This window comes from Phalangium opilio, unplaced genomic scaffold (genome assembly GCF_054372755.1).
Source record: "Phalangium opilio isolate 3A_F unplaced genomic scaffold, DU_Popi_V2 ptg000003l_1, whole genome shotgun sequence".
Classification (NCBI taxonomy): domain Eukaryota; kingdom Metazoa; phylum Arthropoda; class Arachnida; order Opiliones; family Phalangiidae; genus Phalangium; species Phalangium opilio.
This window is the reverse complement of record NW_028324145.1, coordinates 7,288,012-7,312,071: the sequence shown is the minus strand read 5'-3', so window position 1 is coordinate 7,312,071 and position 24,060 is coordinate 7,288,012. Positions and strand designations below refer to the sequence as shown.

General features: G+C 39.0%; 1 protein-coding gene and 1 long non-coding RNA gene across 3 annotated transcripts in view; one reads left to right on the top strand and one right to left on the bottom strand.

The window, feature by feature from the left end:
- LOC149717450 (uncharacterized) overlaps positions 1-24,060 on the bottom strand; it is a 208,973-nt gene that overhangs the window by 174,378 nt on the left and 10,535 nt on the right. The window lies entirely within an intron of this gene.
- On the top strand, positions 16,820-19,045 carry LOC149717451 (charged multivesicular body protein 7). Its single transcript, XM_089838861.1, has 8 exons — positions 16,820-17,395; positions 17,472-17,649; positions 17,705-17,896; positions 17,974-18,056; positions 18,132-18,194; positions 18,255-18,525; positions 18,587-18,746; positions 18,835-19,045. The coding sequence occupies exons 1-8, from the start codon at positions 17,154-17,156 to the stop codon at positions 18,960-18,962; spliced, it is 1,317 nt and encodes a 438-aa protein (XP_089694987.1). The 5' UTR covers positions 16,820-17,153; the 3' UTR covers positions 18,963-19,045.

The window sequence follows — 24,060 nt, the reverse complement described above, 5'->3', positions numbered from 1 at the left end:
AGATACGGGGATGTCCTTAGAGAAAGTTATAGTGCAATTTGTCCTCCATATAACCATACTAAAAACTTTGGGCTACGACAAACAGGGGCCAAGTAATTAAGCAAAACGTAAACAAACAACCCCTCCATAGGAAAAGCATTTGACCCAATTTTGGAGGCTCGTAACTCTGGTTTTAGTAGGGATACGGAGATGTCCTTTGAGAAAGTTATAGTGCATTTTGTCCCCCATCTAACCATACTAAAAACTTTGGGCTACGATAAACAGGGGCCGAGTAATTAAGCAAAACGTAAACAAACCGCTCCATAGGAAATGCATTAGACTATACTTTGCAGGTTCGTAACTGTGGTTCTACCAGAGATAAGGGGATGTAAATAATGTGACCCTGACACAAATGTTCGGATTACTATAGAGGTCTTTACATATCAAAAGCAAAAAAAAAAAAAAAACTTCGCGGTTTCGAACCTGTGGCCTTCCGGGAAAGAGGCGGATGTGTTAACCACTACACTACAGATATGTTATTATGGGTGACCGAGAATACAGGGCCGAGTAATTAAGGAAAATGTAAACAAACAGCTCCTTCCTTAGGAATAGCATTAGACCCAACTTTGGATTCTCGTAACTCTGGTTCTAGTAGAGATACGGGGATGTCCTTTGAGAAAGTTATAGTGCAATTTGTCCAGCATCTAACCATATTAAAAACTTTGGGCTACGAAAAACAGGGGCCGAGTAATTAAGCAAAACGTAAACAAACAAACCCCTCCATAGGAAATGCATTAAACCAAATTTTGGAGGCTCGGAACTCTGGTTCTACCAGAGATACGGGGATGTAAATAATGTGACCTTGACACAAATGTTCGGATAATTATAAAGGTCTTTACATATCCCAAGCGAAAAAAAAAACTTCACGGTTTCGAACCTGTGGCCTTCCGGGAGAGAGGCGGAAGTGTTAACCACTACACTACAGATATGTTATTATGGGCGACCGAGAATACAGGCTGAGTAATTAAGGAAAATGTAAACAAACAACTCCTTCCTATGGAATAGCATTAGACCCAACTTTGGATTCTCGTAACTCTGGTTCTAGTAGAGATACGGGGATGTCCTTTGAGTATGTTATAGTGCAATTTGTCCCCCATCTAACCATACTAAAAACGTAGGGCTACGACAAACATGGGCCAAGTAATTAAGCAAAACGTAAACAAACAACCCCTCCATAGGAAAAGCGTTTGACCCAATTTTGGAGGCTCGTAACTCTGGTTCTAGTAGAGATACGGGGATGTCCTTTCAGAAAGTTATAGTGCAATTTGTCCCCATCTAACCATACTAAAAACGTAGGGCTACGACAAACATGGGCCAAGTAATTAAGCAAAACGTAAACAAACAACCCCTCCATAGGAAAAGCGTTTGACCCAATTTTGGAGGCTCGTAACTCTGGTTTTAGTAGGGATACGGGGATGTCCTTTGAGAAAGTTATAGTGCAATTTGTCCCCCATCTAACCATACTAAAAACTTTGGGCTACGAAAAACAGGGGCCGAGTAATTAAGCAAAACGTAAACAAACAAACCGCTCCATAGGAAATGCATTAGACTATACTTTGCAGGCTCGTAACTGTGGTTCTACCAGAGATAAGGGGATGTAAATAATGTGACATTGACATAAATGTTCGGATTACTATAGAGGTCTTTACATATTAAAACCAAAAAAAAAAAAAAAAAACTTCGCGGTTTCGAACCTGTGGCCTTCCGGGAGAGAGGCGGATGAGTTAACCACTACACTACAGATATGTTATTAAGGGTGACCGAGAATACAGGATCGAGTAATTAAGGAAAATGTAAACAAACAACTCCTTCCTTAGGAATAGCATTAGACCCAACTTTGGATTCTCGTAACTCTGGTTCTAGTAGAGATACGGCGATGTCCTTTGAGTATGTTATAGTGCAATTTGTCCCCCATCTAACCATACTAAAAACGTAGGGCTACGACAAACATGGGCCAAGTAATTAAGCAAAACGTAAACAAACAACCCCTCCATAGGAAAAGCGTTTGACCCAATTTTGGAGGCTCGTAACTCTGGTTCTAGTAGAGATACGGGGATGTCCTTTCAGAGAGTTATAGTGCAATTTGTCCCCCATCTAACCATACTAAAAACGTAGGTCTACGACAAACATGGGCCAAGTAATTAAGCAAAACGTAAACAAACAACCCCTCCATAGGAAAAGCGTTTGACCCAATTTTGGAGGCTCGTAACTCTGGTTCTAGTAGAGATACGGGGATGTCCTTTGAGAAAGTTATAGTGCAATATGTCCCCCATCTAACCATACTAAAAACTTTGGGCTACGATAAACAGGGGCCGAGTAATTAAGCAAAACTAAACAAACAAACCGCTCCATAGGAAATGCATTAGACTATACTTTGCAGGTTCGTAACTGTGGTTCTACCAGAGATAAGGGGATGTAAATAATGTGACCTTGACACAAATGTTCGGATTACTATAGAGGTCTTTACATATCAAAAGCAAAAAAAAAAAAAAACTTCGCGGTTTCGAACCTGTGCCCTTCCGGGAGAGAGGCGGATGTGTTAACCACTACACTACAGATATGTTACTATGGGTGACCGAGAATTACAGGCCGAGTAATTAAGGAAAATGTAAACAAACAGCTCCTTCCTTAGGAATAGCATTAGACCCAACTTTGGATTCTCGTAACTCTGGTTCTAGTAGAGATACGGGGATGTCCTTTGAGTATGTTATAGTGCAATTTGTCCCCCATCTAACCATACTAAAAACGTAGGGCTACGACAAACATGGGCCAAGTAATTAAGCAAAACGTAAACAAACAACCCCTCCATAGGAAAAGCATTTGACCCAATTTTGGAGGCTCGTAACTCTGGTTTTAGTAGGGATACGGGGATGTCCTTTGAGAAAGTTATAGTGCAATTTGTCCCCCATCTAACCATACTAAAAACTTTGGGCTACGAAAAACAGGGGCCGAGTAATTAAGCAAAACGTAAACAAACAAACCGCTCCATAGGAAATGCATTAGACTATACTTTGCAGGCTCGTAACTGTGGTTCTACCAGAGATAAGGGGATGTAAATAATGTGGCATTGACATAAATGTTCGGATTACTATAGAGGTCTTTACATATCAAAAGCAAAAAAAAAAAAAAAAAAAAAACTTCGCGGTTTCGAACCTGTGGCCTTCCGGGAGAGAGGCGGATGTGTTAACCACTACACTACAGACATGTTATTATGGGTGACCGAGAATACAGGGTCGAGTAATTAAGGAAAATGTAAACAAACAACTCCTTCCTTAGGAATAGCATTAGACCCAACTTTGGATTCTCGTAACTCTGGTTCTAGTAGAGATACGGCGATGTCCTTTGAGTATGTTATAGTGCAATTTGTCCCCCATCTAACCATACTAAAAACGTAGGGCTACGACAAACATGGGCCAAGTAATTAAGCAAAACGTAAACAAACAACCCCTCCATAGGAAAAGCGTTTGACCCCATTTTGGAGGCTCGTAACTCTGGTTCTAGTAGAGATACGGGGATGTCCTTTCAGAAAGTTATAGTGCAATTTGTCCCCCATCTAACCATACTAAAAACGTAGGTCTACGACAAACATGGGCCAAGTAATTAAGCAAAACGTAAACAAACAACCCCTCCATAGGAAAAGCGTTTGACCCAATTTTGGAGGCTCGTAACTCTGGTTCTAGTAGAGATACGGGGATGTCCTTTGAGAAAGTTATAGTGCAATATGTCCCCCATCTAACCATACTAAAAACTTTGGGCTACGATAAACAGGGGCCGAGTAATTAAGCAAAACTAAACAAACAAACAGCTCCATAGGAAATGCATTAGACTATACTTTGCAGGTTCGTAACTGTGGTTCTACCAGAGATAAGGGGATGTAAATAATGTGACCTTGACACAAATGTTCGGATTACTATAGAGGTCTTTACATATCAAAAGCAAAAAAAAAAAAAAACTTCGCGGTTTCGAACCTGTGCCCTTCCGGGAGAGAGGCGGATGTGTTAACCACTACACTACAGATATGTTATTATGGGTGACCGAGAATTACAGGCCGAGTAATTAAGGAAAATGTAAACAAACAGCTCCTTCCTTAGGAATAGCATTAGACCCAACTTTGGATTCTCGTAACTCTGGTTCTAGTAGAGATACGGGGATGTCCTTTGAGTATGTTATAGTGCAATTTGTCCCCCATCTAACCATACTAAAAACGTAGGGCTACGACAAACATGGGCCAAGTAATTAAGCAAAACGTAAACAAACAACCCCTCCATAGGAAAAGCATTTGACCCAATTTTGGAGGCTCGTAACTCTGGTTTTAGTAGGGATACGGGGATGTCCTTTGAGAAAGTTATAGTGCAATTTGTCCCCCATCTAACCATACTAAAAACTTTGGGCTACGAAAAACAGGGGCCGAGTAATTAAGCAAAACGTAAACAAACAAACCGCTCCATAGGAAATGCATTAGACTATACTTTGCAGGCTCGTAACTGTGGTTCTACCAGAGATAAGGGGATGTAAATAATGTGGCATTGACATAAATGTTCGGATTACTATAGAGGTACTTACATATCAAAAGCAAAAAAAAAAAAAAAAAAAAACTTCGCGGTTTCGAACCTGTGGCCTTCCGGGAGAGAGGCGGATGTGTTAACCACTACACTACAGACATGTTATTATGGGTGACCGAGAATACAGGGTCGAGTAATTAAGGAAAATGTAAACAAACAACTCCTTCCTTAGCAATAGCATTAGACCCAACTTTGGATTCTCGTAACTCTGGTTCTAGTAGAGATACGGGGATGTCCTTTGAGTATGTTATAGTGCAATTTGTCCCCCATCTAACCATACTAAAAACGTAGGGCTACGACAAACATGGGCCAAGTAATTAAGCAAAACGTAAACAAACAACCCCTAAATAGGAAAAGCGTTTGACCCAATTTTGGAGGCTCGTAACTCTGGTTCTAGTAGAGATACGGGGATGTCCTTTCAGAGAGTTATAGTGCAATTCGTCCCCCATCTAACCATACTAAAAACTTTGGGCTACGACAAACAGGGGCCAAGTAATTAAGCAAAACGTAAACAAACAACCCCTCCATAGGAAAAGCATTTGACCCAATTTTGGAGGCTCGAAACTCTGGTTTTAGTAGGGATACGGGGATGTCCTTTGAGAAAGTTATAGTGCAATTTGTCCCCCATCTAACCATACTAAAAACTTTGGGCTACGAAAAACAGGGGCCGAGTAATTAAGCAAAACGTAAACAAACAAACCGCTCCATAGGAAATGCATTAGACTATACTTTGCAGGCTCGTAACTGTGGTTCTACCAGAGAAAAGGGGATGTAAATAATGTGACCTTGACATAAATGTTCGGATTACTATAGAGGTCTTTACATATCAAAAGCAAAAAAAAACAAAAAAACTTCGCGGTTTCGAACCTGTGGCCTTCCGGAAGAGAGGCGGATGTGTTAACCACTACACTACAGATATGTTATTATGGGTGACCGAGAATACAGGGTCGAGTAATTAAGGAAAATGTAAACAAACAACTCCTTCCTTAGGAATATCATTAGACCCAACTTTGGATTCTCGTAACTCTGGTTCTATTAGAGATACGGGGATGTCCTTTGAGTATGTTATAGTGCAATTTGTCCCCCATCTAACCATACTAAAAACTTTGGGCTACGACAAACAGGGGCCAAGTAATTAAGCAAAACGTAAACAAACAACCCCTCCATAGGAAAAGCATTTGACCCAATTTTGGAGGCTCGTAACTCTGGTTTTAGTAGGGACACGGGGATGTCCTTTGAGAAAGTTATAGTGCAATTTGTCCCCCATCTAACCATACTAAAAACTTTGGGCTACGAAAAACAGGGGCCGAGTAATTAAGCAAAACGTAAACAAACAAACCGCTCCATAGGAAATGCATTAGACTATACTTTGCAGGCTCGTAACTGTGGTTCTACCAGAGATAAGGGGATGTAAATAATGTGACCTTGACATAAATGTTCGGATTACTATAGAGGTCTTTACATATCAAAAGCAAAAAAAAAAAACAAAAAAACTTCGCGGTTTCGAACCTGTGGCCTTCCGGAAGAGAGGCGGATGTGTTAACCACTACACTACAGATATGTTATTATGGGTGTCCGAGAATACAGGGTCGAGTAATTAAGGAAAATGTAAACAAACAACTCCTTCCTTAGGAATAGCATTAGACCCAACTTTGGATTCTCGTAACTCTGGTTCTAGTAGAGATACGGGGATGTCCTTTGAGTATGTTATAGTGCAATTTGTCCCCCATCTAACCATACTAAAAACGTAGGGCTACGACAAACATGGGCCAAGTAATTAAGCAAAACGTAAACAAACAACCCCTCCATAGGAAAAGCGTTTGACCCAATTTTGGAGGCTCGTAACTCTGGTTCTAGTAGAGATACGGGGATGTCCTTTGAGAAAGTTATAGTGCAATTTGTCCCCCATCTAACCATACTAAAAACTTTGGGCTACGATAAACAGGGGCCGAGTAATTAAGCAAAACGTAAACAAACAAACCGCTCCATAGGAAATGCATTAGACTATACTTTGCAGGTTCGTAACTGTGGTTCTACCAGAGATAAGGGGATGTAAATAATGTGACCTTGACACAAATGTTCGGATTACTATAGAGGTCTTTACATATCAAAAGCAAAAAAAAAAAAAAAAACTTCGCGGTTTCGAACCTGTGGCCTTCCGGGAGAGAGGCGGATGTGTTAACCACTACACTACAGATATGTTATTATGGGTGACCGAGAATTACAGTCCGAGTAATTAAGGAAAATATAAACAAACAGCTCCTTCCTTAGGAATAGCATTAGACCCAACTTTGGATTCTCGTAACTCTGGTTCTAGTAGAGATACGGGGATGTCCTTTGAGTATGTTATAGTGCAATTTGTCCCCCATCTAACCATACTAAAAACGTAGGGCTACGACAAACATGGGCCAAGTAATTAAGCAAAACGTAAACAAACAACCCCTCCATAGGAAAAGCGTTTGACCCAATTTTGGAGGCTCGTAACTCTGGTTCTAGTAGAGATACGGGGATGTCCTTTCAGAAAGTTATAGTGCAATTTGTCCCCCATCTAACCATACTAAAAACTTTGGTTTACGAAAAACAGGGGCCAAGTAATTAAGCAAAACGTAAACAAACAACCCCTCCATAGGAAAAGCATTTGACCCAATTTTGGAGGCTCGTAACTCTGGTTTTAGTAGGGATACGGGGATGTCCTTTGAGAAAGTTATAGTGCAATTTGTCCCCCATCTAACCATACTAAAAACTTTGGGCTACGAAAAACAGGGGCCGAGTAATTAAGCAAAACGTAAACAAACAAACCGCTCCATAGGAAATGCATTAGACTATACTTTGCAGGCTCGTAACTGTGGTTCTACCAGAGATAAGGGGATGTAAATAATGTGACCTTGACATAAATGTTCGGATTACTATAGAGGTCTTTACATATCAAAAGCAAAAAAAAAAACAAAAAACTTCGCGGTTTCGAACCTGTGGCCTTCCGGAAGAGAGGCGGATGTGTTAACCACTACACTACCTTATGTTATTATGGGTGTCCGAGAATACAGGGTCGAGTAATTAAGGAAAATGTAAACAAACAACTCCTTCCTTAGGAATAGCATTAGACCCAACTTTGGATTCTCGTAACTCTGGTTCTAGTAGAGATACGGGGATGTCCTTTGAGTATGTTATAGTGCAATTTGTCCCCCATCTAACCATACTAAAAACGTAGGGCTACGACAAACATGGGCCAAGTAATTAAGCAAAACGTAAACAAACAACCCCTCCATAGGAAAAGCGTTTGACCCAATTTTGGAGGCTCGTAACTCTGGTTCTAGTAGAGATACGGGGATGTCCTTTGAGAAAGTTATAGTGCAATTTGTCCCCCATCTAACCATACTAAAAACTTTGGGCTACGATAAACAGGGGCCGAGTAATTAAGCAAAACGTAAACAAACAAACCGCTCCATAGGAAATGCATTAGACTATACTTTGCAGGTTCGTAACTGTGGTTCTACCAGAGATAAGGGGATGTAAATAATGTGACCTTGACACAAATGTTCGGATTACTATAGAGGTCTTTACATATCAAAAGCAAAAAAAAAACTTCGCGGTTTCGAACCTGTGGCCTTCCGGGAGAGAGGCGGATGTGTTAACCACTACACTACAGATATGTTATTATGGGTGACCGAGAATACAGGGGCGAGTAATTAAGGAAAATGTAAACAAACAACTCCTTCCTTAGGAATAGCATTAGACCCAACTTTGGATTCTCGTAACTCTGGTTCTAGTAGAGATACGGGGATGTCCTTTGAGTATGTTATAGTGCAATTTGTCCCCCATCTAACCATACTAAAAACGTAGGGCTACGACAAACATGGGCCAAGTAATTAAGCAAAACGTAAACAAACAACCCCTCCATAGGAAAAGCGTTTGACCCAATTTTGGAGGCTCGTAACTCTGGTTCTAGTAGAGATACGGGGATTTCCTTTGAGAAAGTTATAGTGCAATTTGTCCCCCATCTAACCATACTAAACACTTTGGGCTACGACAAACAGGGGCCAAGTACTTAAGCAAAACGTAAAGAAACAAACCCCTCCATAGGAAATGCTTTAGACTATACTTTGCAGGCTCGTAACTGTGGTTCTACCAGAGATACGGGGATGTAAATAATGTGACCTTGACACAAATGTTCGGATTACTACAGAGGTCTTTACATATCCCAAGCAAGAAAAAAAAAAAAAAAATACGCGGCATCGAACCTGTGGCCTTCCGGGAGTGAGGTGGATGTGATAACCACTACACTACAGATATGTGATAGTGTTTGATCGAAAAAAACAAGTTCAAGTAGTTAAGCAAAACGTGAACAAACTAACCCCTCCAAAGAAATGCATAGGACTATACTTTGCAGACTCATAACTCTGTGTCTACTAGAGTTACGGGGATGACCTTTGAGTATGTTATAGTTCAATTTGTCCCCCATCTAAGCATACTAAAAACTTTGGGCTACGACAAACGAGGGGCCGAGTACTTAAGCAAAACGTGAACAAACAAACCGCTCCATAGGAAATGCATTAGACTATACTTTGCAGGCTCGTAACTCGGTGTCTACTAGAGATACGGGGATGTCCTTTGAGTATGTTATAGTCCAATTTGTCCCCCATCTAACCATACTAAAAACTTTGGGCTACGACAAACAGGGCCCAAGTAATTAAGCAAAACGTAAACAAACAAACCGCTCCATAGGAAATGCATTAGACTATACTTTGCAGGCTCGTAACTCTGGTTCTACCAGAGATAAGGGATGTAAATAATGTGACCTTGACACAAATGTTCGGATTACTATAGAGGTCTTTACATATCAAAAGCAAAAAAAAAAAATTCGCGGTTTCAAACCTGTGGCCTTCCGGGAAAGAGGCGGATGTGTTAACCACTACACTACAGATATGTTATTATGGGTGACCGAGAATACAGGGGCGAGTAATTAAGGAAAATGTAAACAAACAACTCCTTCCTTAGGAATAGCATTAGACCCAACTTTGGATTCTCTTAACTCTGGTTCTAGTAGAGATACGGGGATGCCCTTTGAGTATGTTATAGTGCAATTTGTCCCCCATCTAACCATACTAAAAACGTAGGGCTACGACAAACATAGGCCAAGTAATTAAGCAAAACGTAAACAAACAACCCCTCCATAGGAAAAGCGTTTGACCCAATTTTGAAGGCTCGTAACTCTGGTTCTAGTAGAGATACGGGGATGTCCTTTGAGAAAGTTATAGTGCAATTTGTCCCCCATCTAACCATACTAAAAACTTTGGGCTACGACAAACAGGGGCCAAGTAATTAAGCAAAATGTAAACAAACAACCCCTCCATAGGAAAAGCATTTGACCCAATTTTGGAGGCTCGTAACTCTGGTTCTAGTAGAGATGCGGGGATGTCCTTTGAGATAGTTATAGTCCAAATTGTCCCCCATCCTACCATACCAAAGGTTTGGGGTTGCGTCAAACAGGGGCCGAGAAATTAAGCGAAATATTCAAAAACATGCCATAGAAATAGCGTCACACCCAACTTTAGAGGCTCGTAAATTTGGTTCTACTAGACATAGGGGGATGTCCTTTGAGTATTTTATGGTCCAATTTGTCCCCCATCCTACTATACCAAAGGTTAGGGGTTGCGTCAAACAGGGACCGAGTAATTAAGGGAAATGTTCAAAAACATGCCATAGAAATAGCGTCACACCCAACTTTAGAGGCTCGTAACTCTGGTTCTACTAGACATAGGGGGATGTCCTTTGAGTATGTTATAGTCCAATTTGTACCCCATCCAACCATACTAAGAACATAGGGCTACGACAAACAGGGGCCGAGATATTAAGCAAAATGTTCGTCAACGTATGGTATCGTCTCACTTATTGTTATTATATTACTTATGATTTTAACACTGAACTTTGTAGGCTCATAACTCTCGTTCTATTAGAGATACAGGGATCTAGTTTGGATATGTTATAGTATTCTTTGCTCCCCATACAAGGATACTTTAAACTTGAGGCTACCTCAATATCGTCGTCAACTTATTTTTTGTCTCACTTATTGTGAGGAGGTTACTTTTGATTTTTGAAAATAAACTTTGCAGGCTCGTAACTCTTTTTCTACTAGAGATACGGGGATGTCCTTTGAGTTTGTTATAGCCCAATTTGTCCCCCACCTAACCATACTAAAAACTTTGGGCTACGACAAACAGGGGCCGAGTACTTAAGAAAAACGTAAAGAAACAAACCCCTCCATAGGAAATGCATTAAACCAAATTTTGGAGGCTCGGAACTCTGGTTCTACCAGAGATACGGGGATGTAAATAATGTGACCTTAACACAAATGTTCGGATAATTATAAAGGTCTTTACATATCCCAAGCGAAAAAAAACTTCACGGTTACGAACCTGTGGCCTTCCGGGAGAGAGGCGGAAGTGTTAACCACTACACTACAGATATGTTATTATGGGCGACCGAGAATACAGGCTGAGTAATTAAGGAAAATGTAAACAAACAACTCCTTCCTTAGGAATAGCATTAGACCCAACTTTGGATTCTCGTAACTCTGGTTCTAGTAGAGATACGGGGATGTCCTTTGAGTATGTTATAGTGCAATTTGTCCCCCATCTAACCATACTAAAAACGTAGGGCTACGACAAACATGGGCCAAGTAATTAAGCAAAACGTAAACAAACAACCCCTAAATAGGAAAAGCGTTTGACCCAATTTTGGAGGCTCGTAACTCTGGTTCTAGTAGAGATACGGGGATGTCCTTTGAGAAAGTTATAGTGCAATTTGTCCCCCATCTAACCATACTAAAAACTTTGGGCTACGACAAACAGGGGCCAAGTAATTAAGCAAAACGTAAACAAACAACCCCTCCATAGGAAAAGCATTTGACCCAATTTTGGAGGCTCGTAACTCTGGTTTTAGTAGGGACACGGGGATGTCCTTTGAGAAAGTTATAGTGCAATTTGTCCCCCATCTAACCATACTAAAAACTTTGGGCTACGAAAAACAGGGGCCGAGTAATTAAGCAAAACGTAAACAAACAAACCGCTCCATAGGAAATGCATTAGACTATACTTTGCAGGCTCGTAACTGTGGTTCTACCAGAGATAAGGGGATGTAAATAATGTGACCTTGACATAAATGTTCGGATTACTATAGAGGTCTTTACATATCAAAAGCAAAAGCAAAAAAAAAAACTACGCGGTTTCGAACCTGTGGCCTTCCGGGAGAGAGGTGAATGTGTTAACCACTACACTACAGATATGTTATTAAGGGTGACCGAGAATACAGCGTCGAGTAATTAAGGAAAATGTAAACAAACAACTCCTTCCTTAGGAATAGCATTAGACCCAACTTTGGATTCTCGTAACTCTGGTTCTAGTAGAGATACGGGGATGTCCTTTGAGTATGTTATAGTGCAATTTGTCCCCCATCTAACCATACTAAAAACGTAGGGCTACGACAAACATGGGCCAAGTAATTAAGCAAAACGTAAACAAACAACCCCTCCATAGGAAAAGCGTTTGACCCAATTTTGGAGGCTCGTAACTCTGGTTCTAGTAGAGATACGGGGATGTCCTTTCAGAAAGTTATAGTGCAATTTGTCCCCCATCTAACCATACTAAAAACTTTGGGGTACGACAAACAGGGGCCAAGTAATTAAGCAAAACGTAAACAAACAACCCCTCCATAGGAAAAGCATTTGACCCAATTTTGGAGGCTCGTAACTCTGGTTCTAGTAGAGATACGGGGATGTCCTTTGAGAAAGTTATAGTGCAATTTGTCCCCCATCTAACCATACTAAAAACTTTGGGCTACGAAAAACAGGGGCCGAGTAATTAAGCAAAACGTAAACAAACAAACCGCTCCATAGGAAATGCATTAGACTATACTTTGCAGGCTCGTAACTCTGTGTCTACTAGAGATACGGGGATGTCCTTTGAGCATGTTATAGTCCAAGTTGTCCCCCATCTAACCATACTAAAAACTTTGGGCTACGACAAACAGGGGCCAAGTACTTAAGCAAAACGTAAAAAAACAAACCCCTCCATAGGAAATGCTTTAGACTATAATTTGCAGGCTCGTAGCTCTGGTTCTACCAGAGATACGGGGATGTCCTTTGAGTATGTTATAGTCCAATTTGCACCCCATCTAGCCATACTAAAAACTTTGGGCTACGACAAACAGGGGCCGAGTACTTAAGCAAAACGTAAACAAACAACCCCTCCATAGGAAAAGCATTTGACCCAATTTTGGAGGCTCGTAACTCTGGTACTAGTTGAGATACGGGGATGTCCTTTGAGAAAGTTATAGTGCAATTTGTCCCCCATCTAACCATACTAAAAACTTTGGGCTACGACAAACAGGGGCCAAGTACTTAAGCAAAACGTAAAGAAACAAACCCCTAAACAGGAAATGCTTTAGACTATACTTTGCAGGCTCGTCACTCTGTTTCTACTAGAGATACGGGTATGTCCTTTGAGTATGTTATAGTGCAATTTGTCCCCCATCTAACCATACTAAAAACGTAGGGCTACGACAAACATGGGCCAAGTAATTAAGCAAAACGTAAACAAACAACCCCTCCATAGGAAAAGCGTTTGACCCAATTTTGGAGGCTCGTAACTCTGGTTCTAGTAGAGATACGGGGATGTCCTTTCAGAAAGTTATAGTGCAATTTGTCCCCCATCTAACCATACTAAAAACTTTGGGGTACGACAAACAGGGGCCAAGTAATTAAGCAAAACGTAAACAAACAACCCCTCCATAGGAAAAGCATTTGACCCAATTTTGGAGGCTCGTAACTCTGGTTCTAGTAGAGATACGGGGATGTCCTTTGAGAAAGTTATAGTGCAATTTGTCCCCCATCTAACCATACTAAAAACTTTGGGCTACGAAAAACAGGGGCCGAGTAATTAAGCAAAACGTAAACAAACAAACCGCTCCATAGGAAATGCATTAGACTATACTTTGCAGGCTCGTAACTCTGTGTCTACTAGAGATACGGGGATGTCCTTTGAGCATGTTATAGTCCAAGTTGTCCCCCATCTAACCATACTAAAAACTTTGGGCTACGACAAACAGGGGCCAAGTACTTAAGCAAAACGTAAAAAAACAAACCCCTCCATAGGAAATGCTTTAGACTATAATTTGCAGGCTCGTAGCTCTGGTTCTACCAGAGATACGGGGATGTCCTTTGAGTATGTTATAGTCCAATTTGCACCCCATCTAGCCATACTAAAAACTTTGGGCTACGACAAACAGGGGCCGAGTACTTAAGCAAAACGTAAACAAACAACCCCTCCATAGGAAAAGCATTTGACCCAATTTTGGAGGCTCGTAACTCTGGTACTAGTTGAGATACGGGGATGTCCTTTGAGAAAGTTATAGTGCAATTTGTCCCCCATCTAACCATACTAAAAACTTTGGGCTACGACAAACAGGGGCCAAGTACTTAAGCAAAACGTAAAGAAACAAACCCCTAAACAGGAAATGCTTTAGACTATACTTTGCAGGCTCGTCACTCTGTTTCTACTAGAGATACGGGTATGTCCTTTTGAGTATAAGTTATAGTCCTATTTGCCGCCATCCAACCGTACAAAAAACGTGGGCTTTCGACAAACAGGGCCGAGTAATTAAGCAAAATGTTCTTTACCTTAAGGTAGAGTCGCACTAATTGTTATTATGACACTAATACTATAGAAGCCGCCATCGAACTTTCTCCACTCGGCAAGAATTCTTCAAACTATTCGAGCGTTAATCTTAAGACGGATTAAGGGACCAAACGAAAAGATATTCTATGATAGAGGTAAGAGGTGGTTGGGGTTTTAGTGTCTGGGGTAAATGGGAAGGATTTAGGCCTTCGTCCCGTTATCGTATACGAAATAATGTAGCCCGGAATAAAAACGGCAATTGGGAATCATTGTACTCCCATATATCTCCCATGCTAATTTCTACGCGGGTTTTGTTGGCCGGGCGTGAGAACTTGCTATCCGTCATGACTCACAATTCTAACGTCTTTCTAACTGCAATTTTATTTGATGGTACACATGGGGTCAGGAGTACGCGGCAAGGTGCAAGGATCAACGGAGATATATTATTCGCCAGGAAAAATTCGTCAAACCAGAAAGGAGATAATACATAATGATAAGTCTAGCTCTTCCCACAAAATCCGCCTAATAGGTAGGGTGAGAAAATGGCTACTACACAATGATTCCTAGTAGTTGTATGTATTCCTGGTGCGTTACATACATGATAGGATAAATCTCTAGCATACACAGGGTGTTTAAACTCATCGGCATTGAAGTTTTAAGACACATTTCAGAAGGAAAATTGTAACCTTGTCTTGAATTCACCCTGTACAGAAATATCAGCCATAACAGCACCACCCCGTTCTCAAATCTTTGAAGCAAAAATATCGCGGCTATTTTCTAAGGGATTATTGTTCCTAGCGTAAATAATCGCCTCATTCTCGCCTGGCCGCTCATTTCTATTGGATTGGACAGTGGCCAACGGGGTATGACTCACTCTCTTTCTGCGGGTAACCAATCAGCGCGGCTTTGACCGCTGTCTAGTCGTCCGAATAATATAAATATATCTGACCAGCCTGAGCCTCCTTTTAATTCTATCATTACTTAGTAATCTATCTCTAACTCTGTTTATACCCTTCGCGATAGCGTATTGGCACTCCACGCTATCTTCTTGTAAAGTCTAAAGCAAAGAAGGTCTAGGGCCTGCCATTACTCAATTGTAAAGTATAGTAATTCATACTGACTCCCGGGCGTAAATAAATAAAATGATTTCCAAAAATATTTGTTTTCCCGCGGGGTAATATTTCTACTTCTTATGGTTTAAGGTAAGCCCGGTATAAGCCAGGGCCAGACGTAACTCTCTCTCTCTTATCTTTTAGTAAAGTGACCTCCTCGGTCTTCCTACTGTTAAAAATTACTGAAAATGTTACAATTAGTACAATTAGATGTGAGTCGGTAATTTACAGTCCGTAACTTACAGCCCTAAATAACCTATATATATATCATACCGTTATTCTACAATGGTAAAATACCGTTGCATATTACCAAACAGTTTTCCCAATTTTGGTGCTCAGAGGTGTTTTAATTGACTATAAACGCGTGAAAAAAAGAAGACATAGCTATAAATTGCCGCCACAACGATTATTTCATTTTACCCAACATTTGCATCGGTAATTTACCCGTAATTCAAAGTTACTGTAATTGCAAGGTAATTTCATATCTTCAGTAGATTCTTAGCTACTTCGAAAAAAAATGAATCAGACGCAGAAAACAGAAGGGTATTTGTAAAACAAAAGAAAACTCGTTTCTTCTTTTTTTCTTCTGCTAGCTTTTTCTATGTCACTGTATTTTACAATTTCCTTATCCCCAATATATTGCATTTAGACTCAAAAATATCTCTTTTGGAAGCTATAGGTAGCTATTTCGGGATTGTGGGATTTGGTTTTAGCTAAAACTTTGGGTGTTTCTTTCTTTGAAATATTCGTCTTGTTTTCCTTTTTATTTTCGTTGAGTCGAAAGCGGGGATTCCAGTAATCTCTCCCAGCCTGTAGCTATAACTTTCCAAGTTCGTATCTAGTATTAAATTCAACAGTATTGAAAGTTTTGTCTAGGGATATTTTTACATCAAAATCCCTTTCGGAGTACGGAAGACTGACAGTGAGATGAACTATAAACTAAATTCTCCAGCCTCTTCCAATCCCGAGGATCGATGAAGGACAGATGCGGATGAGAGCTATAGTTTAGGGTGGAGGGGGCGGTCTAGGTTATCTAATAGGGTCTTTGCGCGTGACGTCAAGTTACCTACCCCCTTTCCTCTCCCCTTGCCGGCTGCCCGCTCTGGCCACGTTAGGACGCCATGTTGACATCCCCTGAAAACCGGTTTTCGCCCCCTATTTCTTCTCCCTTTTTACTCTCTCGGAAACACCCTATATGCTTTCTTCTTTCACGAAAATTAATCATGACATTTTCATCTGTATGAGATTTTATTTATAATAGAGAGTTTTTATTCCTTGCCCAATTTTCTTTGATTGTTCATTTAGGCCGTTGCTATTTTGCCCCAGTTTTCGGGGCTAATTAGCGCGACACTATTTGCCCCATGATTTTCGGGGCAAAATAGACACTCCGGTTCATTTATACATCGGTAGAGGGCAGCAGTTTCTGGACCCCATAGTTTCTGTCTACTGCTTACGCAATATTCAATACGTAGTTAGGTGTCAAAAGTGTAGAGTTATCATTACTTATCAGTTATGAATTCAAATTTCAAATATAATGCGTATTGAATCCAGTGATGTCAGTTATTTTAGATCATTTTTAACGGCTAATAAGTAATTTTAAATCAGTAATATTTTAGTAAACTTAAGTCGCATTTTAGCAAAGGCTTAGCGTTTTAAAAAGAAAAATATGAACTAAAAGTTAGTTCACCTTGAACTACCGTAACTGTCAAATATTTTAATCGCGTTATCGACATTGTTCTTCGCTTAAATTAAACTTAAGTTCATATACGATGGAGCTCTTTGAAGATAGAAATGACGAAGCTCGCATGAATGCTTTATATATGGCATTTCGTAATAAGAGTGTCAATCCCGAAGGATGGGTGAACAAAATGAACACGTGGATCAGCGTGATAAATAGTTATTGTAAAAAATACCGTAAAGTTAGTTTCACGCAAAGAGATATTGAAATTGCATTTGAAAGAAATCACTTAAAACCTCAGTGCTTAGAATTAGTTATTGGTGAAATGTCAAGGTAGGTAATACTTCCTTCCGTTAAACTTTAAAAGTGACAAAGGGTAAAAATCACTTAATCCATTCCATTATTCTAGGCAATCTATGTTAATTAGAAGGACAGATTTTGAGTCTTCCCTAAGTTCATGGACAGCATGGGGTATTAGTACATTTGTTAAGAAACCAGTATCTTGGGGTTGGTCTATGGTATCTAGATCTATTTTTGGTGCAAGTGAGCCTGCACCTGTGGAATATATCCACGAAGATGCATTTAAGGTATATCAAATTAAAACTCATTAAAGATAATTATAAAAAAATTTATTACAATTAGGAAGTGGCAACATTAATACTAGAAAAATTTGTAAATATCGCCAATTCTGGCTCAATGGGTGTTGTGCAAGAAGTTAGGTCTTTTCATAACAAATGTTTGGACCTATGCCCCGATTTTGATGTCTTTAAACTTATTCTATCACACCTTAACTCTCAAGGGAAGGTCGCCTTATTTTATGAAGCTGGACAAAATGTAATTAATTATAATTTAATTTTAGTTTAATTGACTAGGTTAATTAAGCCTTATTCCTCCCCCCCCCCCACCGTCAGTATGTCAAACTTTTGGGAATTAAAAGTATAAACACCGATAAATCCCAACCCCCAGTGACTAAAGTGGATTTAGGAGTTGTAAAGTATGTTTTAATTAACTTATAACTAGTTTAAATTAAAAGTAATTATAATTAATTAATATATTATTTAATTAATAGATTACAAAATGCTTTGGAACAAGTGATGGAAGAGATTGATATCCATGAAGAAGAAATGGAAAAGTGAATAATTAAATTCATTTTAGTTTAAGATTTAATTAAAATTTGGTTTAAATTTTTAAGTTTGCGTAAAGAAGCTGGTGTTCTATTGAAAGAGGGCAAGAAATCCAAAGCAAAGGGGCTCTTGGCCAAGAAACAAAGAATAGAAAAAAGTTTGCAACAAAAAATCAAAGCTGCGGAAAACATTGAAGGAATGTTACAACAATTAGAAAACTCTGTCACCAATCAAGGTGTCATGCAAGCTCTAAAAGCCGGAGTTCAAGCTCATAAAGCAGCCGCTTCTGGAGGAATGAGTGTTGATAAAATAGATGAAACTTTGAATGAAATTGAAGATGTATGTCTCTTAATAATATTAATATTTAATTATTTATGCTAATAATTTTTATTATTTTTAGGCTTTTGAAGAACAAAATGAAATAGCTGAGGTCATGGGTCGTGGAATAGGTTTCAATTCAAATATGGATGATGCTGATTTGGAATATGAATTAGAAATGCTAGAGGAACTGGAAAATTTAGAAGAAAAGTCAAAAGAAATAAAAGAAAAGTCTTTTGATGGTATGGATAATTTTACCCGGAGTTATAATTAATTAATTAATTTATTTAAGATAAATATTTAATTAATGAAATTATATTTTTTTTTCAGGTTCTAAACTACCAGAAGTTCCCCAATCAGAAATTGGTGATTTTAGTACCGATGACATATCAATGGTTACTACAACAACAACAGCCACCACCAGTCTTCCAACTCTTACAAAGCAAACTGCAAATTAATTAATTAATTTTCTTAATTTTTGTTCATTTTAATTGTGATCTTTTTCTTATATTTTGAATAAAATTAAATTAGTTATTTCAAACTATTGTGGTTTTTATTAAAGGGACTGTAAAGAAGGCATCGGAGGGTGGGTAAAAATTATTTGAAATACGTCAGAGGCACGTGACCAAGGAGAGGCGTGGTTCAAAGAAGCTTAGTTCGTTTTATTTCGAAAACTACCACTTCATGGGATTGGCGCTGCAATCTCGCGAAAAACAAGGACTAGATGTTAACTAGTCCCACTCCATGAGGAGTCTTTGTATCTTGGCATCACGTGATGTCTGTGAGTATTTCAAATAATTTTTACCCACCCGCCGATGCCTTCTTTGCAGTCCCTTTAATGTGCTTTATAATATTCCATAATGGATATTGAACTAAATAATGTCATGTCAGTTATGACATAAGCCTCATCCTATTCAGAACCTCATGGGTGGGCCAGTACCCAATCCATTTTTGATAATTGGTACCTTTTTTGCTCTAAGGACAACATCCCATTAGGGCCTTCTGAGATAAAAAACTCTATTGCACAAAAAAGGTCAGCATGAATTGACTCATTTCACCCCTGAATATTCCTTCAACTCTATTATATATATGTTCCTAAATTGCATAACATATATCTAAGTCTTAAGATAGGCCTACAGCAAAAGATAAACGGGGTAAAACCAGGGTCATTGACGTCATATCTCATAACCTACATGATATATATATGTCTATATATAAGTCAAAAGTCCTGACTAACAGATTGACTGATAATAAACACCCAGCCCAAACCGCTTTACCTAGAAGGCTGAAGTTTTGCAGGGGGTTACTCATAAGTAGTACTAGTAGGCATGCACTAAAAACTTTTTTTTTTTCAATCCGCCGCCATCTTGAGAAATGGCGTTCAAAAATGTATAAATGCCTTCTTTATGGAAATTAAAGTGACTGCATTTAAACAGATTTCTTTAATATTTAGTACACCTGTTCCCCATATTCTTAAAACGTGCTTGGGCTACGCCTCCGTTTGATTGTAAAGCGACGCCTGGTGCTGAGGCGCTGTCAAAGGTTTAGTACAGACTAAATAGAACTAGATGGACTACAAAACTAACTGCAGCAGTCAATTCTCGCTTCCGTCGTTCTCGAACTAGCTCGAGCTGTAAGTCTATAACATTACGAAGTACAGGTAGTGTCATACTTATGGAACATATGTTATAAACTTATGCTAATATAAAATATAATAATCGGCACAATATTCATCTTCGTTCTGTCAGTTACTTTAAACGAAATCCTCTTTCCTAGAAATATAACAGTTGGACAAAATAGTTTCAAACACCAACATAAGAAGTAAAAAAATCCCCTAAATTTCCCCAAAAAAAGGGAAAAAAATTGCGTTCTCACGGATCAAATAAGGATGTTCATCCTTCTCATAATCATCTTTTAGGCCTAAAATATTATTTCAAAATCGTGACATTAATCATGATCTCGGATAACAACACCCTAAAATTGTCATTAGAAGCTGCAGGTACTGAATTATGTCTCTCATAGTCTCATCAAGAAGTGATATCTAGTTTATTAGGGAGAAGGTGTAAATTCGCCACCACATTTCTAGCTTTATCTCCAGTCCAAACGTAGGTCCGGAGTTAATCCCCGCCTCTAAATAACAACCGGCATCTCATTGGTTCTTGAAAACTCACGTCATCGTGACGCGAATGAGGAAAATTACGTATTTTACGACTGGGGAGAGGCAGCGAAATAGCCCGGCCTCCTTTTACTTGTATTTTGATAGGGGGGACTGGGACTATGGCGCGCGAATACTTAGGCATCTTATACCTTCTCCCTAATAAACTAGATATCACTTCTTGGTCTCATTAAGTGCCCAAGAAAAAAAAACCCGAAAAAAATGTCAATTTAGAATTGCACTTCCGAAGAGGGTGATGGGAGAGGAGGGGTGTCGGTAATCTTTAGTCAAAAAAGGAAATACACACACCGGGGTCTGTATCTAGACTTTTCAAGGCGCAGCATCCCAAGTTCTGCCTTTTCCGGAGACTAGAGTAAGCAAAAAAAAAAAAAATCTTTATACCTCTGCACCTTTTAGAGAGATTAACTTTTTCTATTCTTTTCTGAAGTCAAAGATTAGCTAGCGTTTTAAGTGAAAAAAAAAATACTTTGAAGTCTTTTCTAGTGAAAATTATTCGTGGGAAAACAGGATGCTTAGGTTTTTACGATCATACCATATTTTTCATCAATGATTTGGAAGTACTAGTATTAAATTTCAAAATTGATTATTTTGAATTTTCGAAAATAAATCAATTACATTGTTATCAGTTCGGGGTTTTTACTCAGATTGACATATATAAATTCATTTTCCGTTCATGGAATCATAAGTTTATAAGATATGTTCCATAAGTATGTCACTTCCTATAGAGAGCTTTCAGATGGGACAGTAGTACGTCACACCCTCCCAAGTCTTACCGCTGTTCTGGTAGCCATATTGGGTGGTTTCAGCTTCATTCCTGCTTTAAACCCACCAATATGGCAGCGTAAATTATGCCACGAGACTCAGCTCCTCCTCCAACTGAAAGCTCTCTATAGTACCTCATTTATCCCTGATGCTAGAGACTTAGTGAGAGCTAGTTCGAGAACGACAAGCGGGAATTGACTACACTCGGTTAATTTTGCATGGTCCATCTTCCTAATTAGTCTGTACTAAACCTTTGACAGGCGTCGCTTTACCTCGAATCTATGACCTACCTCACTCACTTCATGACAAGCTCCAGTTTGTAACCAGTGACAAACTTATGGTGAACATATCTTATGAACTTATGATGTAATATATAATATTTGACTTTAGCAGTGAAAGGTCCTAATATTGATTTCAAAAGTGGGGAATTTTGGAACTTCGTACATGCGTCACAAAAGGTTACCGATCATTGGCAACCCATGTTGTTGACTATTGACGTATTTTGACATGAGTGGATCTATTCTCTAGATTTTAAACTATATCGCTTATCTATAAGCATAGCCCTATAATAATGCCTAAATACGGTCGTCTACGATAAATATACCGCCCATTATAAAGGAAGCGAATTCGTATCAAATATCCTTACCACCCTTACTTATTTAGAGAAAAATAGGCTTTTGTTACTCGTAGTATATCAATGGAGAAATAAAAGTCAAATTGACGTCAGAAATGGAGTATTTGCTGCATTGTTAAATTTGCATGTCGTAGTAAATTCAAACAAAAGTTTTAAGAGACTCCCGGTTTAAAGAGAGACAAATAAAAGAAAAAAATGTACGTCAGAAGTCGACTATCTTATTTGCTGCATTGTTAAATTTCAATTACAAGTAATATTGTAAGCTAGTATGGTTATTATCAGGAATATATAGATATCCTCTACTTGGAATCTTTAAGAAGTCATAGATCCCACACTAATATCTGATTGAAGGTAAGGGGAAGGGCTTAAACCGTCCGCTCCTCCTTCCTCTCGTGCCATTGGTTAGTCACATCAGGGATAGATTTAATTTTAGAAGTAGAAACGGAGAACAGAGTAGTCTGGGCGCGCGTCAAAGTCCCGGACCGATTTCCAAGGGACGGGGGGGGGGTATGGAAGAAGAGGCGGGTCATAGAGACAGAGGTAAAAAGGAATTACCTCTGTATTTTTCGCCGTCCCCGTCAGCAACGTCATCTAAACGTATTTAAGTCAACCAATAGGATAATTTAAAATTTTCGTTACGTGTTGGAGGGGCTCTGTACTGGGCTATGAGTCGGATTGAAATAAATACTAACCGTTCTCCATTCCTACTTCTAAAATTAAATCTATCCCTAGCCACATATATAAGACAACCATTGAACCCAGGTCTACTCGTTCACACGACGCAATATCTAAGTTCAAGTATATTAGGCGTGACGTCAGAGGTGACGGTTTCTACAACTCCTCCCCTTTAGTTCAAGCAGAAAGGCAAAGAAAATGGCAAGTAAAAAGATTCCAAGTCGAAGAAATCTATGAATTCCTGTCATTATCTATAGTAAAAAGAATTATACTATACACGATAGTGAAATGCGAAATCTGTGGTTTTATCTTTAAGAGAGGTTAGAAAGAAGATCAATGAGACGCGACACAGCCGCCGTAGTTTTACAATATTTTTCGATAGCACGGTTTTCCAAGAATTTAAAAAAATAAAAAATAATTGTTGCGTAATCAAGCACCTTCCCAAAAATACCACACACTTAACTCGGAGTACTGTACTTATGTTGATTAGCAGTTTATTACTAAAAACATTTGTGTCAAATTTAATTGCTCCCAATCAAGGCTAGTAGAAAACGATAATCTGACGATCCATTGAACCCTTAACCTAATCAATAAGCGAGCTAAGCCTAACCTCAAGCATGGCATTGGTCGGTGGGGTCAGATTACCGATAAGCCAGGCATAAATTAAGGGGGATGTTCTTTGGGAAATCGATTTTGAGTCGAAATTGTAACTTCTATCTCCATTTTGACACAAGGGACATTGTTTTCAAGTTAAGATTGTCCAGAGTATTTTACGGATGACCCCTTCAATTTAATTAAGAAACTGATTTAGACAATAATTTCTAATTTAATTAAGGGTCATTCATAAACACTATCAAATCTTATCTTAAAACAGTGTCCCTTGTGGCAAAATGGAGATAAAAGTTACATTTTCGACTCCAAATCGATTTCCCTAAGAACATCCCCCTTAATTAATTATCAGACTTACCAGAAACACCCTTTATGTCTTTGTCAACCGAGGAAAATATTGGGCTTTTGAAAAATGACGTAAAATTACATTATTAGTAAGTTTAATTGATATTGCGCTAATAGAAGACAATAATAATAATAATAAAGTTCTTTTTAAACAATTCATCAAATTTTGGCAGGTAAAGATTGCGTAACAGGAATGGAAGAACGAACGTGTTATTTGTAGTTTTTGTTAAATATTGCGGACGCGGACTTTGAAAACGTGGACGTCAGCCAGTTGTAATCTCGCGCTAGACAGGAATAACGTACGCCTTTAATCCGGTTTTTCCCCAAATTTATCCTCAACAGTACGATAAATAAT